Genomic DNA, 15416 nt, shown 5'->3' on the forward strand with positions numbered 1-15416 from the left:
ATTTAATTGTTTAGCTAGATGTTTTATAATTTAATGTCACCTAATTTCTGTTCTTTTACTCAGGGCGAACCTGGAGAACAAGGAGAAAAGGTAAGAAGGATTTTTTCTGTTTACCTTTATCTCTCTCTCTGTGAGACCCAAACTTGTCAGGATGGATGGATGGATGGATGGATGGATGGATGGATGGATAGATGAACGGAAGGACAGACAGATAGGTATGGTTGAGGGAAGGAGGATAAGGACTATGTTCATTTGCTTTTTTTTCAAGCTGTTAAGTTAGGGAAAGAAGAAAATTGTGTAACTATTATGTATAGACAAAAGTTTGAGTAAAAAATGTTTTAAAGAAATGAAGGCAAGAGGAGAAAATTTAAATATTTTATATCAGACTTTTCAGTCACTTTCAAAAATTCCTAGGCCTGCAACATCTCTGCTGTGTTCACTTTCTAAAGCCATTCCAATGCTTTTCTGAGAATCTTCCCCTCTCTACTATTTCTTATATTACTAGGTTAAAGGGATACAGATGGTTACCTGCAACAATTATCTGAAAATTGCCCTACAAAGAATTCCCTTAAAAACCAGAAAGAAAAAGAAAAGGAGACAAGGGTGCTGCACATTAAATTTACCGTGGACTCCTTTCCTTACTACTTTAGGAACTGCCCTGATTATTTTTATACTCTCAGTGCATATAGTGGTGCTTGTTTCCTGGTTCTCCTACTATTTGCTTTAGTCAGTAGTGTTTGAGAGTGTATTGAGTAGAAAAACAACCAAGATACTACATCATGCTCTTCTTAAGTGATAGGGTCTTTATGATAAATCAGTCTAATCTCAAGTTCCTCTAAGGATCAAGATAAAGTCTTCAATGTAGCTATATTTTTTCATCATTATAAAGGAAAAAGGGGGGAAAGGCATTTACTTAAAAGGAAAAAGAGCCATGCAAAGGGGTATAAAAGGCAATTTCATGACAGCTCAGCCACACTCTTTCCTCTCAGCCAATCACAGCCAGCCTTCCTAATAAGGAGGGGTTTTTTGTTTGTTTCGGTAGTGGAGATGGAATCCGGGGCATTCTACCTCTGAGCTACACCTCCAGCTCTATTCTTATTCTTTATTTTGAAACAGGTTCTCACTGAGTTGCAAAGGGCCTTACTCAGTAGTAGCTGAGGATGGCCATGATCCTTCTGTGTCAGCCTCCCAAATGCTGGTATTACAAGCATGCGCCACCACGCCTGGCAGGAGATTTCTTTTTAATAATGGGATTTTTTTAAAAGAGCATACAAATAAGTTGCCTATCAAAGATTCCTCATAATAGATTACCAGTACATTTATTGGACATCCAATCAGTTCATGGTAATTAATTTGAGATTAATTAGCCATTGGGCAACTGTTTTGTGTGGAAATTAAGGAAGAAGGAGAGACAACACCAGCAGCCTCTCGGGGCTCATTCCCACTGTAGAACATCTGTTACCATGAACAAATGGCTGAGCAGGTTAACTTCATGATTATTTGGAACAATAAAAGAAAATATAAGGAAAAAAGTGAAAGGCTGCCTCTTCCACTTCTCTCCCAAGAAGCCATTAACAATCATTTCTCTTTTAAGGGACTCTTTATTTTTTTTTAACTCAAACATCACTAGTTATTTAATTTTCACTTACATCAAGCTTCACATTTTTAAATTAATCTTTTATTGGTTCATTTAAATTGTACATCATACTGAGATTTGTAGTGATACATTCATATATGTATACAATGTTTCTTCCCTCCCTCCTCCCTCCCCACACATGATAGTGAGGTTCATAGTGATAAATTCATATATTCACATAACATTATTTAGTCTGTTTCTTTTTTAATATTGTTTTATTGGTCCATCATAGTCTCACATAATAATGTAAATCAGTTTGACAGTGCTATACATGTACACAACACTTGGCAGGCCCCCTTCCCGCCTCTCCATCCTCCCCTTTAAGTGACTCTTTAAATGATAGAAAAGTGACTTCTTACAAATTTGGAGAGAAGGGTGCTCCAGCTTATGAAATATATGAAGAGTAATCACTAATGACTATAATCAATGGCTGAGGATGTTCCAGATACTATTGGTGTTGGTCTATACACAGTATGTTACTTCTTTTGTATTTTTGTACAAAGTATCCTTATCCTTACAATACACAAAAGAAGCTTGATGCCCAGTAAGTGCTGGAGCTAGACAATCACCCTGGCTCCTAAGTCTAAGACATCTCCATTTGAACATGCTGTGAGGCTTAAAGAACTCAGGACTCTCAGAGGCACAGCATGAAGGGTATATGAATGTCTTTCCCCCAGTGTATTGCTTTGTGGGGAGAAGGGAGGAAGTTCGCATCAGAAGACTCAAAAGTAACAAAGAAAGCACAAACTTTCTGTTATGGTTTGAATTTAAAATGGCCTCAATGTTGGCAACATAGTTTGGCTCAGTTCTAGGCAGAAAGGACTAGAGGTGCTGGATCCCTGGGGGTGTGGCTAGGGATTACATCTGTCCCTTCTTTCTCTCCCTCCCCTTCCCTCCTTCTCCCTCTCTCCTCCCTCTCCCTCCTCCCTGCTTCCCACCCCCATGAGCTGAGCATGGCTTCTTCCACCTGTGCCTTGACCTAAAGTGCTGCTACTTGAGCTGGCCAACCATGAACTAACCTCTTAAACTGTGAGCCAAAGAAACCTTCTTCCTCCAGGTTGTACTTGGCAGGTATTTTGGTTCTAACAATGATACAGCTAACTAAACCCAAACTCATTTTAATATGATGTATATATTTAAAAAAAATAAAACCTCTAATAAAATGTAAAGCCAAGCATGGTGGCGCACACTTGTAATCCCTGCACTTGGGAGGCAGAGACAGAAGGATCACTCAGGTTCGAAGCCATCTTGCTGGCTTAAGAGACCCTGTTTCCAAATTTAAAAAATATATAAAATAGGTCTGGGAGTGTAGCCTGGAGGTAGAAGGGTTTCCAGGAACCCCAGTACCACCAAAAAAAAAAAAAAGTAAAACTTTATTTTCAGAAATGCAAACCAGTTAGGCCCCAATAAATAAACAGGCAACAGGCTTCCAAAGTCACGTTGTACTTTTGAAGTCACATATACTTTGAGGTCATGGAGATTTGGGGTGGATTTGAAGACAGGGTAAGAAGAGAGGGCAGGGGCTCCGGGACAGGTGTGACACCCAGGTGGCAAGGCAGAGGTAATATAGCATACTGAGAGAGCTGTCAGGAGAAAGCCTGTGCAAGGCAGAGAAGAGAAACGCATTAAGCGTTAAGCTTTGAGACGGGGAGAAAAGAGATGGTGCGAGGAGGTCTGGGTGTCCAAATAAACTGTTAGAAGGTAGGCAGATCAATTATGACTTTCTGGATAATATGGTGGTGTTTGAAACTTTAATTATGTTCACTGTAATAAAATTATGTTAATATCAGGCAGCTGGTCAGGTAAAAGTACATTAGTCTGTAGAAAATTTTGAAGAAAAACATAATGAAAAATATCACCACTGTATTTTATATATCCACTTTTTCCTCTCCTCAGGGAGATGCTGGTGAAAATGGCCCCAAAGGTGACACTGGCGAAAAGGTACACTTTTGTCAAATATGAAATGTTATGTGTATGAGCAATAATATTATTTCATGTATATAAAAATGGAAGATTTTGAGGATGAGTGAGAGTTGCTTAATTTGACAAGATCAGAGATGATTCTCCAAGACTAGAAGAATTTAAATGTTTGATTTATAAGAAGGGATTGTTCTACATTCTACCTACAGTTTAAATATTTTCAAAGCAAACTGATGTACCAACAATGTTAGAAAATGTATGGCTACATTTCCAGAAATATGGCTTTCAAGGAAGTACCCTTATAGACATGGGATGTTCTCATTGTACTGAAGGAAAAAAGTAAGAGTTCTGAAAACGATTCAGTTTGTCCCAGTTTTAGGAAAGGACACATCAGAAGATTGGGATGACACATAAAAGTTTGATTTTTAAGTATAACCAAGTATGTTATTGATTAGAGCCTTGAGTGCAGTGTTGAAAATTTGCCTAAGTTGAAGTCCACAGCACCTGGACATTTTGTCACCCTTTGTATGCTTTTTTTCTTCTTGACTTTTTAAGCTATGATCAGCATGTACAGTGCAGTGGTCCCTTACTGGTCCTCTCTCCTCTTCTCCTTTTCCCCTCTAGCCTACTAGTATAACATTTTCTTGGATTCATGCTTTGGCAGCCTGGCATTAAGACATCTCGTAGGAAGGACACTTCTCTTCACTTGTCCTCTATGTTACGAATCAGAAAAAGGATCTCTCAAGAAACCGAATTTAGAGTAGATTCAGATGGACTCAACATAGCCGGGCATGGTGGCGCACGCCTGTAATCCCCGCGCTTGGGAGGCTGAAACAGGAGGATCACACAGGTTCGATGTCAGCCTCAGCTACTTAGTGAGACCCTGTTTCCAAATAAAATAGAAAATAGGTCTGGGAGTATAGCCCAGAGGTAGAAAGCCTCTGGGTTCCACCCCAGTACCACCACCAAAAAAAAAAAAAAACAAAAAACAGATGGACTCAACATAAATCAAACTAAATAATTGAATGATTAGAAAAGAATTATGCATTTAGGCTTACAATTACGAACGCAACATTCTATTTTGAAAGTTACTATACTACAGATGGATGATGGTTAGTCATAAAAACATACATACAAAATAAAAAGTTTATCTATCTCCCTTTCATAAACATTAATATAAATATGGCATGGGGTGGGAATGAATTTATGTCATAAGTAGAGATTGTGTTTGTAATCAAGGAGCTCCCTGGAAGTGAGAATGGGCGCTCAGTGTCTTGCAGACCAGGGCTTCCATGCTCAGCACAGTAGACATTCCAGGCCAGGTACTGCTGTAGCGTGGGAGGTGGCCCGTGTTCAGTGTCATTCTTGACTGCCACCCCCCAGATGCCAGCAGCACATCTCTAGACTTCAACAGACTTTCTCTGGAGGTGGAGCAGGGGACAAATTCTTACCTGATTGAGTACTACATTGACCCATTATTTTAATCTGCCAAGTTTTAAATATAAAACTGCAATAAAATATGACATGAAAATGTTTAACATGAATGAGAGCAAGGATAGCCCCTGACTACTCTCAAAATCAAAATCTTAAACCTTAAGCATATAAAACTGTATGGTGTTATTTAACCTCTTTTTTTTTTTCCTTAAAATTGAGATCAGCCAAAATTTTCTGTAAAGAGACAGATAATAAACAGCTTAGGTTCTGTGGGTCATATGATCCCTGTCACAGCCCTCAGCTCTGTTGCTATGGTGTGAATGCAGCCACAGATAACATGTAAACAAGGAGTGTGACTGTGTTCCAATAAAACTTGATTTCTGGGCCAGGAACTTTGAATCTTAAAATAATTTTCATGTGCCGGGAAATATTATTGTTTCAGTGTTTTTAACCATTTAAAAATGTAAAAACCAGCCGGGCGTAGCCTGGAGATAGAAGGGCTTCCAGGAACCCCAGTACCACCAAAACAAACAAACAAACAAACAAAAAATGTAAAAACCATTTTGGGCTCATAGGCAATGCAGGTGGCCAGCTGGACATGGCCACAGTTGCCAATCTTTGCCTAAAAGAAAGGAAATATTCTACAGGTTAATTCCTTCAAGTGAAAAAAAAAATTATACTAAACCCAAATTATGCTTATGTCAATTTATACAGAATATTTTGTGCTTTAGAAGATGTCTTTTTAAAGCTTTATTTTTGGAACATAGGCCAATAATTGTTTCTTTAATTACACATATTTTGAAATTTAATCTTACAGTAGTAAAGCAACAAATTTTCTTTGAAAAGACCAAGGTATCTCAAAGGAATACTGTTTCTATTTTATATATTAATGCAAATCATTTGCCATACTGGCTCACACATAATAAACTCTCAATAAATACTAGCTTTTCTTACCACATGGAAATGGAAGTCAATGAGATTGGTTGGCTTTCTTTTTTTTTTAACATCAAAAAGTTTTATTACTCAGCTGAAATAAAGTACAAGAAATGCCTCAGTTAAAACGGAAATCATTTCTATAAACTTTGAATGGGTCTAAACAGGGGATTGTAAATAGGAATCTGCAATGTGTATAATATGTAATCTGACCTGTAGCGTTCATCCCAAGAATGCTGTAATTGGAATATAATTTTTAATATATTTTTTAAACATTTCCTGCTTCTGTCATATAATTTGTTTCCAGCATGTTGGAAACACTCTTCTTATGGCCTTTGTGTTCAGTATGTGAAAGTCATTCATCATTTACCAAGTTTGAGATGTAAAATTTAAAAAAAAAAAGCTCCTTTTCCGCCATCCATGTAAGTGAATTACGTCATTGACTGATTCACTTTAATAGGGTTCTTTTTTTTTTTCTTTTTGATCCAACTCAGCGCCTTCCGATGGTAAAACAATTTAAACCTTTCCAGACTGGTCATCTGGAAATGTTGTGGGTCTATAAAAGCCACTGGGGCTGGACTTTTTCTGTGACCAGCAGCTCTGTGCACTCCAGCTTCAGAAATAACCTACCCAAGACCGATCTCAGTCATGTGTAGAGCTGCTACAGAAGAGTGGTTTCTCTTTGGAGTGGTAATCCCACCACTGCAAATGTAGAAATTGATTTCTTACCTATCTCCACCCTCGGAAGTGGGTGTGTGTGCAGCCCGCTGAGGGCTCTGCCCGAGCCACGCTGTTAACCAGTGTTAATTTGTGGTTTGAAGAGCACCACATTCATGTTCTTGGCATTAGCTGTCTCTTCTGCTTTTTTTTTTTTTAACTCCTTCGTTTTCTCTCCTCTGAACACAGTGACCTGTTCCTACACATCTGCATGGTTTCTTTGATGATATGCATTCTCTGAACCTTTTTGGAAGCAACACCATTTTTGAAGCTACTAGCCAAATTATGATCTTTTCTTAAAGTCACCTGAAGGCCTATCTCAGCAGATATTCCCACAACAATCAAGGCCAGACCTTCTCTACGTTAGCACATGTTATTCCTTGCTTAGACACTCCTGAGCTCTCCTCTTCCCCCAACTTCTCACCTCTACTTTTCCATGTTCTAGTTATTCTTTAGTTCAGTGAAACCTGAATTTAGAAGTCATTTCGGGGTGGGGGGGCAGACTTCCAGTCTCCTCTGGATGGGTCAGATCATCTGCTATAGGATCCAACAGCACTGTTTGTAATTCGTTCCATAATCCTTATTGTGCTTTACTGCAGTTTCTTTTTTCATTTGACTTCCAGCCTACAGAAAACATAAAACAAACAAGGCCAAAACCATAATCAGATAGACTTGAATTCCCACCACTAATTCAAGTTCCAGCACGTATTAGAAGAAAATAAATATTTATTGAATAAAAACCTTATTTTTTTTACTTTAAACTATTTTATTTACTGAGGGAAGTGTTTTCTATACCATACATTTGCTTACCAGGTTTTCTGTGTATACACACTGACACAGAATTTCTCAAAGAGAGCCGGGCGTGGTGGCGCATGCTTGTAATCCCAGCATTCGGGAGGCTGAGACCTGGAGGATCGCGGTTCGCGGACAGCCTCAGCTACTTAGTGAGGCCCCTTGCAACTCAGTGAGACCCTGTTTCAAAATAAAGAATAAAAAAATAGGGCTGAGGGTATACCTTGGAGTAGAATGCCTCTGGGTTCCATCCCTAGTACCGGAAAAAAAAAAAAAATCTCAAACATGACAATTCCTATTCTACATTTTAAAAAGGAAAGAAAGAATAAGAAAATATCGTCATGCTTTCAATAAGTAATGTTATATGTTCTATACATATATATCAGTAGATGTTGACTGAAAATGAAGAGCAAGGGCAGGGGCTAAAACTACACTGTTCAGCGTTGTCTGCCGACTCCCAGAGTCCCTACACTCAGAGCAGATCTGACATATAGTTGGCGTGCAGAAAATATCTGTGGAATGAGTTAATAAATGGTAAAAATAAATCATCACATTAACTTTATCCACATGTACTTTATTAATATATACATATAACTATGAACCCAATTTGAATTTGAAAATAATCACAAATAATACAGAAACTGTGATTGAATGAAGACCAGTCAAGTCAAGTTCACTCATGTCAAGTGTCTTCTCATGGTATTTCTCCATCTGTGATTTATCCTGTGGAAATTTCTAAGTCAGTTGCCATCAGAAGCTAGGAGTTTATTTAAGAGAGAGTCAGAGGGTCTTCCCTACTTTCATCCTGCATTCACTTTCAATCTGTGGGGCAGGGGATATAAACACACCTTGTTTTATTTCCACCGATGCTTGCTACTTAAAAGTTAGAAAAATTCCTGGAGATTTCACTGTTCTAAATGTTTAAAAAGAGAATTAAAATATCATTTTTAGCTGTCCATCAAATAAAACTTCTCCAATTTCTACAAATAAACCAGCTTTTCAGAAGACTTTTTTTTCTTTCAATTTCTGTAAGAAATAAATCTGGTCTTTATTCTCATATAGTAGATTATCTAACAACTTTTAATTAAAATTCTGAAAAAAGTTCATGATTAAAATAAGCAACCTCTTGTTATTTGTAGGTTTACTGTCACCTTTATATCCTGCTACCAAAAAAGCCACCAATTTTTTTTTTTTTTTTTTGCAGCACTGGGGATGGAACCCAAGGGCATTTTGCCTCTGAGCTACATCCCCAAACCCAATTTTTTATTTTTTACTTTGAAACAGGGTCTCACTAAGTTGCAGAAAGCCTCACTAAGTAGCTGAGGCTGTCCTTGAACCGTGATCCTCCTGTTCCAGCCTCCCAAGTACTGGCATTACAAGTGTGTGCCACCACACCTGGCTCTGTTTTGTACTTTTATTAGGATATTGTAATTACGTATCATGGCGAGGCTCAAAGTGAGTCAAACATTCATGCACACAGTACTTGGTGTGTTTTCTTCTGCATCCCACCCAGCCCCCCATCCATGTCAGTGAAATTGGGAGTGATACCTTCATACATGGATATAACATCATCTGAACTGTTTCCTTTCTCAATCCTCCCTTTTTTCCTCCCCCAGCCTCCTTCCACTGTCCTGCTGGTCTCTCTCCTCATTTATCTGAGGTCCCTTATGTTTCCTATTTTCTCTCTGGCTTCCACATATGAGAGAAAACATATGACCCTTGATTTTCTGAGACTGGCTGATTGTACTTAGCATACTATTCTCTAGTTCCATCCATTATCTTGCCAATGACATGATTTTGTTCTTCATAGCTGAGTAAAATTTCATCCAACAATTATTTCCTTATTCTAATAAAAATAACATGGCAGTAGTATTTAAGAAGCCCCAGATTCTCTTCTAGTCACTTCAATTTCCTCAGCTATTAAATGCAGATAGTAATATCTGACCTATACTGATTTATTTATTTCATTGTAACTTGGTCACCAGGAAGCTACGGGATGATGGATGACTTATGGGTGACACTTATTTTTTGAGGCATAAATGAAATAAGGAATTTTACAAAGGTAAATTGCTTTTAGGAATTCAAAAGTCTTATTGTGCATAATATCGAAAACCTACTTCATAGTGTTGATGGCTTCCAGACTCAATTTAGTAGAAGTAGAAATAATTATTATTTTATTAGCCACATTTATTTTGCATCCCATTGGGAAATCAGTTAAAATGTTAATAATTGGGGAGAGAAGTATTGTCATTCCACAGAAAGACAATATTTAGGGTCCTCACCTTTGTTTAGTCACATTTCAAATTTTTCTTGAGTAATAGCAATTACAGATGTCAAGAAAGCCATATATATTTCTATCCTCAACAAGCTAATTTACTATTTCCTCCTTCCCTCTTCTTTTTCCTTCCTAAAGACTTTTTTCATTTTAATCCTCGGCTGCTGACTGTTTAGAAAATTCTTTTTGAGATTTGTTCGCTCATTCACCATATGTGTGTTGCTTGACCTGCAGTGAGGCACTGAAAGGAAGTAGGCAGGGAATCTGCTCTCAGGCCTGTGGCGGGTACACAGGAAACATAAACGGGGGGCTACGGCATGAGCTATGCCAGATGTGGACAGAGTAGGATGCTACTCTGGAAGAAGCGTGTGTGAGGGGACCTGTGTCCAGGTTGGTCTGTGAGGGATCTTTGAGGCTAGAGCCAGGTTCAGGCTGAGACCTAAAGAAAGAGAGTGAGCCAGAAAGGAAGAGGCGCAAAACAGCGAGAGCAGGGGAAGTGCCCAGGCGCAGAGGCCCGAGGCCTGTGTCTTTCTCTAGAGGAGAGTGATGAGCAGCTTCTGGATTCGAGAACAAGGACACAGAGCCCTGGAGCCCCTCGACTTGTGTCTAGATGAGACAGTGGAGGAAATCCCCGTATACCTTATCTTGGGGCTGTTTCTCCTTCACTCTCTCGGATGACTGCGTTTTCTCCTTTCCCTTTTCTTTCTAGCACGTTCGTGGGATAGAAAGTGCTAGAAGGAGCTTGGAAATCTAGACCCTTTGCTGGCCTCATTTCAGAAATATGACACATTCCCAGCTCTCCTCAGATTCTTTTCTCCACTAGTCTCCATCTGCTTGTTTATAATGTATTAACTTTAGGAATATAGTTATCTACTGTGGAAGGGAGGCTCTCCTGTAATCCCAGTACTTGGGAAGTTGAGACAGGAAAATCACATGTTCAAGACCAACCTTAGCAACTTAGCAGGACCCTCAGCAACCTACTGAGACCCTGTTTCAAAATAAAAATAAATAAAATTGGGCTATGGGTATAGCTCAGAGGTAGACTGCCCCTGGCTCCATCCCCGGCACAGCACCCAAAAGAGAAAAGAAATGTAAGCACCCTGTGTGAAATCTTGATGGAATTCCATGCCAGAGAGAGAGAGAGAGAGAGAGAGAGAGAGAGAGAGAGAGAGAGAGAGAGAGCTTGAGACTTTCTCTCAGAGCTCACATGTGTCCCCATCACCCACAAGTCATCCATCATTCTGTAACTTCCTGGTGACCAAGTTACAATAAAATAAGTGTAAAGCTGGAAAAAGCATGCTGGTCTTAACTGTGACAGTGCTTCAGAAGGAAAACAAACTGAGCACCACACCATTAACCCTTTGACGTCAGTTCTTGAACCTTGACTTGCCAAAAAACAAAAGAGTCAGGGAACTCCTTGTAAATGATAGCTGGGGAAATTGATAAATTCCAGAAATAGAGAAAATGGAATATTTTACATCCCTCAATCATAATTTGTTGCTCCAAAATATATTTTTAGTACTCTATCATGCTCATATAGGTATACTTATTTTTGTTTGTATATCTGCAGTTTTATACCTACATAAACATTTATTATTATATTAGTTATATTAGTATATACTTATTCGTACAAGTATATACTTATGTTTATACATGCATACTTATTTCCAGAAATGTAATCCTGTTGTATCTAGCATTCAAAGGAATTACCTTGGAAATCATTGCGTCCAGCTGACATATTGGTATAAGCCTCGTGAGCATCGTCAGCCCAGTTGCTCATGGAGTCCCCTTTGAGCATCCAAGTTGATGACGACTCTGAGAGTTTGTGACGTTTCCTGTTCCCATTATTCGTGACATAACTTCTCATGGGTTTCATTTTAGGGTGACCCTGGATCATCTGCTGCAGGAATTAAGGTAACTATAGCCATTCAAGTGTTTGTTTCACAGGGGTCACAGAGTTAATTCTATAAGCCTCTATTTTCTCTCCCCTTTTACCAGCGTTAATGGCTATAGCTCTGTTTCTGCTCACCTTTAATAATTGTCTTACAACCACAAGGTCATCTCTGGGAAACCCAAGGAGGCCTTAAATAAGAAGACTTGCCTTCTCCTCCCTTTCAGATTGGTTTTGTGGAAATATGGATTTTTTACATGTAAGATAAAGTGCATGTGAACATACGAGGAGGATGGACCACCTCGTAAATGTTCCCAGAGGTTTTGGAAAATTTTTGTAAGACTGTTCTTTTCATCTTTGGTGTTTTGTTTTTGTTTTTGTTTTGTTTGTTTGTTGCCCAGGGAGAACCTGGAGAATCTGGTCGTCCAGGACAGAAGGTAATAATCTCTCTCTCCAGTGTGTTCTTCATATTGTATCATACTCATTTTATATCTCTTTATTATATGCTGTATAATATGAAAATAAGTATTTCAAACTGATGCAATATTTATGCTTTGCATACAAAATCTTATCAGTCAGTTTGCATTTTAATTAATTTTTTTTCTGTGGTGCTGGGATTTGAACCCAGGGCTGTGCATGAGCTGGGCAAGCACTCTGCCACTGAGTAACAGCCCCGCTCTTATTTTGCATTGTGAAAGGTCTTGATGCTGACCATATTAAAATGTGAATACAAATTTCCCCCATATTTAAAGATGCATTATGAGCTAAAGTCTGCATGTACTAAACTATTTGAAACTAACAAAGATCAGTTGGGTTAAGATGCCAACAACTTACTTGCATGCTTAAATATAATTGGCATGTTTCTGTCTCTCATGAGAATCAATGAATATTTGCCAAGCTCTCTTGATGGAGAATGATGGGCAGAAACTTCTATTCCTTTTCTTTTCACTGACAGTGTTACCCTTCTAATCATCCTCTTTGAGACACTAGCCATACCGATTTAACTAACCCAGTCGTGGTACAATAAGCTTTGCTGATGATGTGTGCTTTGCGGAAGCACCACATTAGAGGTCACGCCCTGAATGTGTTCAGATTCATAGTCTCATTGGGATCTGCAGCGTAGACAGCTTATCACCTGAGCATCTGGATATCAGTGTCCAGTTCAGGCTGACTTCAGATAACAGAGAGGTTGTAGTTAGCAAGTAAAAGTGAATTCCACACCACTTACATCTCCTAAGATCGTGTCCCTGCCTTTGTCCATTAGTTGGCTGATGTGAGTGATAGATAAAAATGTGAACAGAAAGTTAGAATTTAACCCATTAGAAAGGGAAAGAGAGTAAATCCCATTATAGAGGTTTGAAACCTTAAGACAGAGCTCATCATAATTTTTCTGTCTTAAGCTCTTGAAGGCATTGAGAGAGTTTTGTTTTATAAACATTTAGGATGGAAGTAAATTATGAAAAGGTCTTTCGTAATTTTGTGACATTTCTCTAATTTAAAGACAAAATATTTTCCCTCAAAACTAAGAATTGAAGAGTAAAATTTATCAAGCCCAGTTCCAGGTAGAGTTGAGACTTTTCCAAAGAGTCCAGAAGAACTCCACAAATTTAACTATTTAATTCATAAGATTTTCTTCTGATCTTTACTTAAGAAATTTGGAGTTAGTGATAATGTCAGAGATCCATGGTCACTTTGCTTTGAAACAGCAGTTAATTTTCTCAGATGATCTAATCTTTGGTCTCTTAGTCTTTAAAACTTAATGGCTAAGCCAGGCGTGGTGGCACACACTTGTAATCCCAGCATTTGTGAGGCTGAGACGGAAGGATCATGGTTCACAGACAGCCTCAGCTACTTAGTGAGGTCCTTTGCAACTCAGTGAGACCCTGTTTCAAAATTAAGAATAAAAAAATAGGGCTGGGGGTGTTTCTCAGAGGTAGAATTCCTCTGGGTTCCATCCTCGGTACCGCACTCACACACACACACACACACACACACACACACACACAAAAAAAAAAAAAAAAACTTAACGACTGTGTTTTACTTGTTCTCCAAACCTGTGATTTTCTAAAAAAAAAAAAAAAAAAAAAAAAAAAAAAAAAAAAATGTCTGCAAAATTGCCCTGTATGTAAAACACAGACCAAAATAACTCTGCTATAATCTTGCATGGGCTCCACTGTTTTCAGAGTTGAAGGACTGAAGTGATCTCCAGTTGCTTAATGAAACATTGTCTTATTGTCATTATTTAGAAATATAACTTAGATTTATTCTGAAAGTTTAGAGGTTTATGCCTGGAAACATTGGGGTTTCTTTGAATTTCATTAAAAGGCAGTTTTATGTGATATTGAAAGAAGGAGTAGACTCATTTAAAAGCTTACACTCGTTCCAAGTTAATTAACTTTTCCTGAAATGAATAGCATCTTGTTCCTGAGGCCAGACTCTGCCCTTTGAGGCAACCTCGCTTCCCCACAATCATATGGCTTCCTTCCTGGTACCGGGATTTGGGAATACTTACCCCAACAGTGAATTAAAAGTGAGGTAGTTCCATGCTTGCTGCTTCCTTAGATTAGAAAAGTGGCCAGCTGAACCCAGCAAAGTCCTCTGCAGCAGTCTTCCGTGCATTTCTCTCGCCACTGCAAAGCTGCAGGGGTTCAGTGGCGCTGCAGCCCCTATACTTAAGGGCCTTCCTAGAAAAGCACAGACTGTCACCCGCAACACCAGCCCAGTGGCTAGCTTTCCCCCGTGTGACATCTAGAGTAAGACTCCTAATGTAGGAATTGTTTCATTCAGTTTTTTTCCTCAACAGTAGAATGTGTGATTGATCTTTGAAGAGTGGATAGAGGCTTATAGAATGAAGGTAGAGATTTATAAAACAGGTATTGTGTTCCATCATATAGATCTTTTTCTCTGCTCTACATTTTTTAAAGCATGTGTTTTAATTTTGAAGAAGTAAGCTCACTTGATCCCTCCTCAGAAGGGACCATCACCATGGAGCTTTCTAGAAACCCGGGTCACTGTTTCAAGGCCATGCAGTACAATACAGAGTCCTGGTTGTCAGAGTCTCTCAGAATGAAGAGGGAAGAGTAAAAGATACGATAAAACCAAAAGTATAATGCTTCTGTGTAAACTTTAATCTTTTAGATAAGTATTCTTTGGAATAACAAATCAGTTAATGTGACCCAGATCTGCCCCCCTGTGCATGTCCAAGAACTCAACTCAGAGAAGCCAATGTATAGACAAGATGGAAAGGTTTGCTGAAAAACCCTCTGTGTTGGAAGATAAGCTTTCATGGTATAAAGAGAGAGGATTATATAGGAAGAAATGTCTTCTTAAAAATGTTAAGAGATTTTCCACAAAGGGCAGTGTTAAATATAATCATTCATTATGTCATCTAGCACATGAAGTACATATAAATGTGCAAAGGTCAAATTTATAAAAATTCAACATTGCAGAATATGAATTTCTGAAACTTTTTCACTGGAAAGTATATTTATGCCTGCCTGCCACACATACATACAATATGATTTCAAGAAAATGTTCACAGTCTGTGTAGGTATTTAACCTACATTGTAAGACAGTCTCTACTGTGTCATATACATCTTTCCCATTGGTAGAAAATGAGTTTATGTGTCTACTTATGTATGAGCATGTAAATTCTTTAAAGTGCTCTTATAATCCTTTCAGTCTAGTAAGAAGGGAGTGATAATTCTTGAAAAATACTCTTATGATCTATATATTTCCACAAACATTTCCTATGGAATGTCTCCAAAATAAGTTTTAGAGAACTTTTTTAAAACAATGCATGGTTTTATTGGTTGTAT

At 38.4% G+C, this 15416-nt stretch overlaps 1 protein-coding gene across 1 annotated transcript in view; it reads left to right on the forward strand.

Moving 5' to 3' along the window:
- Positions 1-15416, forward strand: part of COL25A1 (collagen type XXV alpha 1 chain) — a gene marked incomplete at both ends in the record, with an annotated part of 482772 nt that overhangs the window by 392620 nt on the left and 74736 nt on the right. Inside the window, 3 exons of the mRNA XM_080697535.1 lie at positions 3533-3577; positions 11589-11621; positions 12000-12035. Of these exons, the coding sequence (XP_080553661.1) occupies positions 3533-3577; positions 11589-11621; positions 12000-12035 (114 nt within the window). The remainder of the gene's footprint in view (positions 1-3532; positions 3578-11588; positions 11622-11999; positions 12036-15416) is intronic.

The sequence above is a fragment of the Muscardinus avellanarius genome, assembly GCF_963383645.1.
Source record: "Muscardinus avellanarius genome assembly, chromosome: 6".
Taxonomy (NCBI): domain Eukaryota; kingdom Metazoa; phylum Chordata; class Mammalia; order Rodentia; family Gliridae; genus Muscardinus; species Muscardinus avellanarius.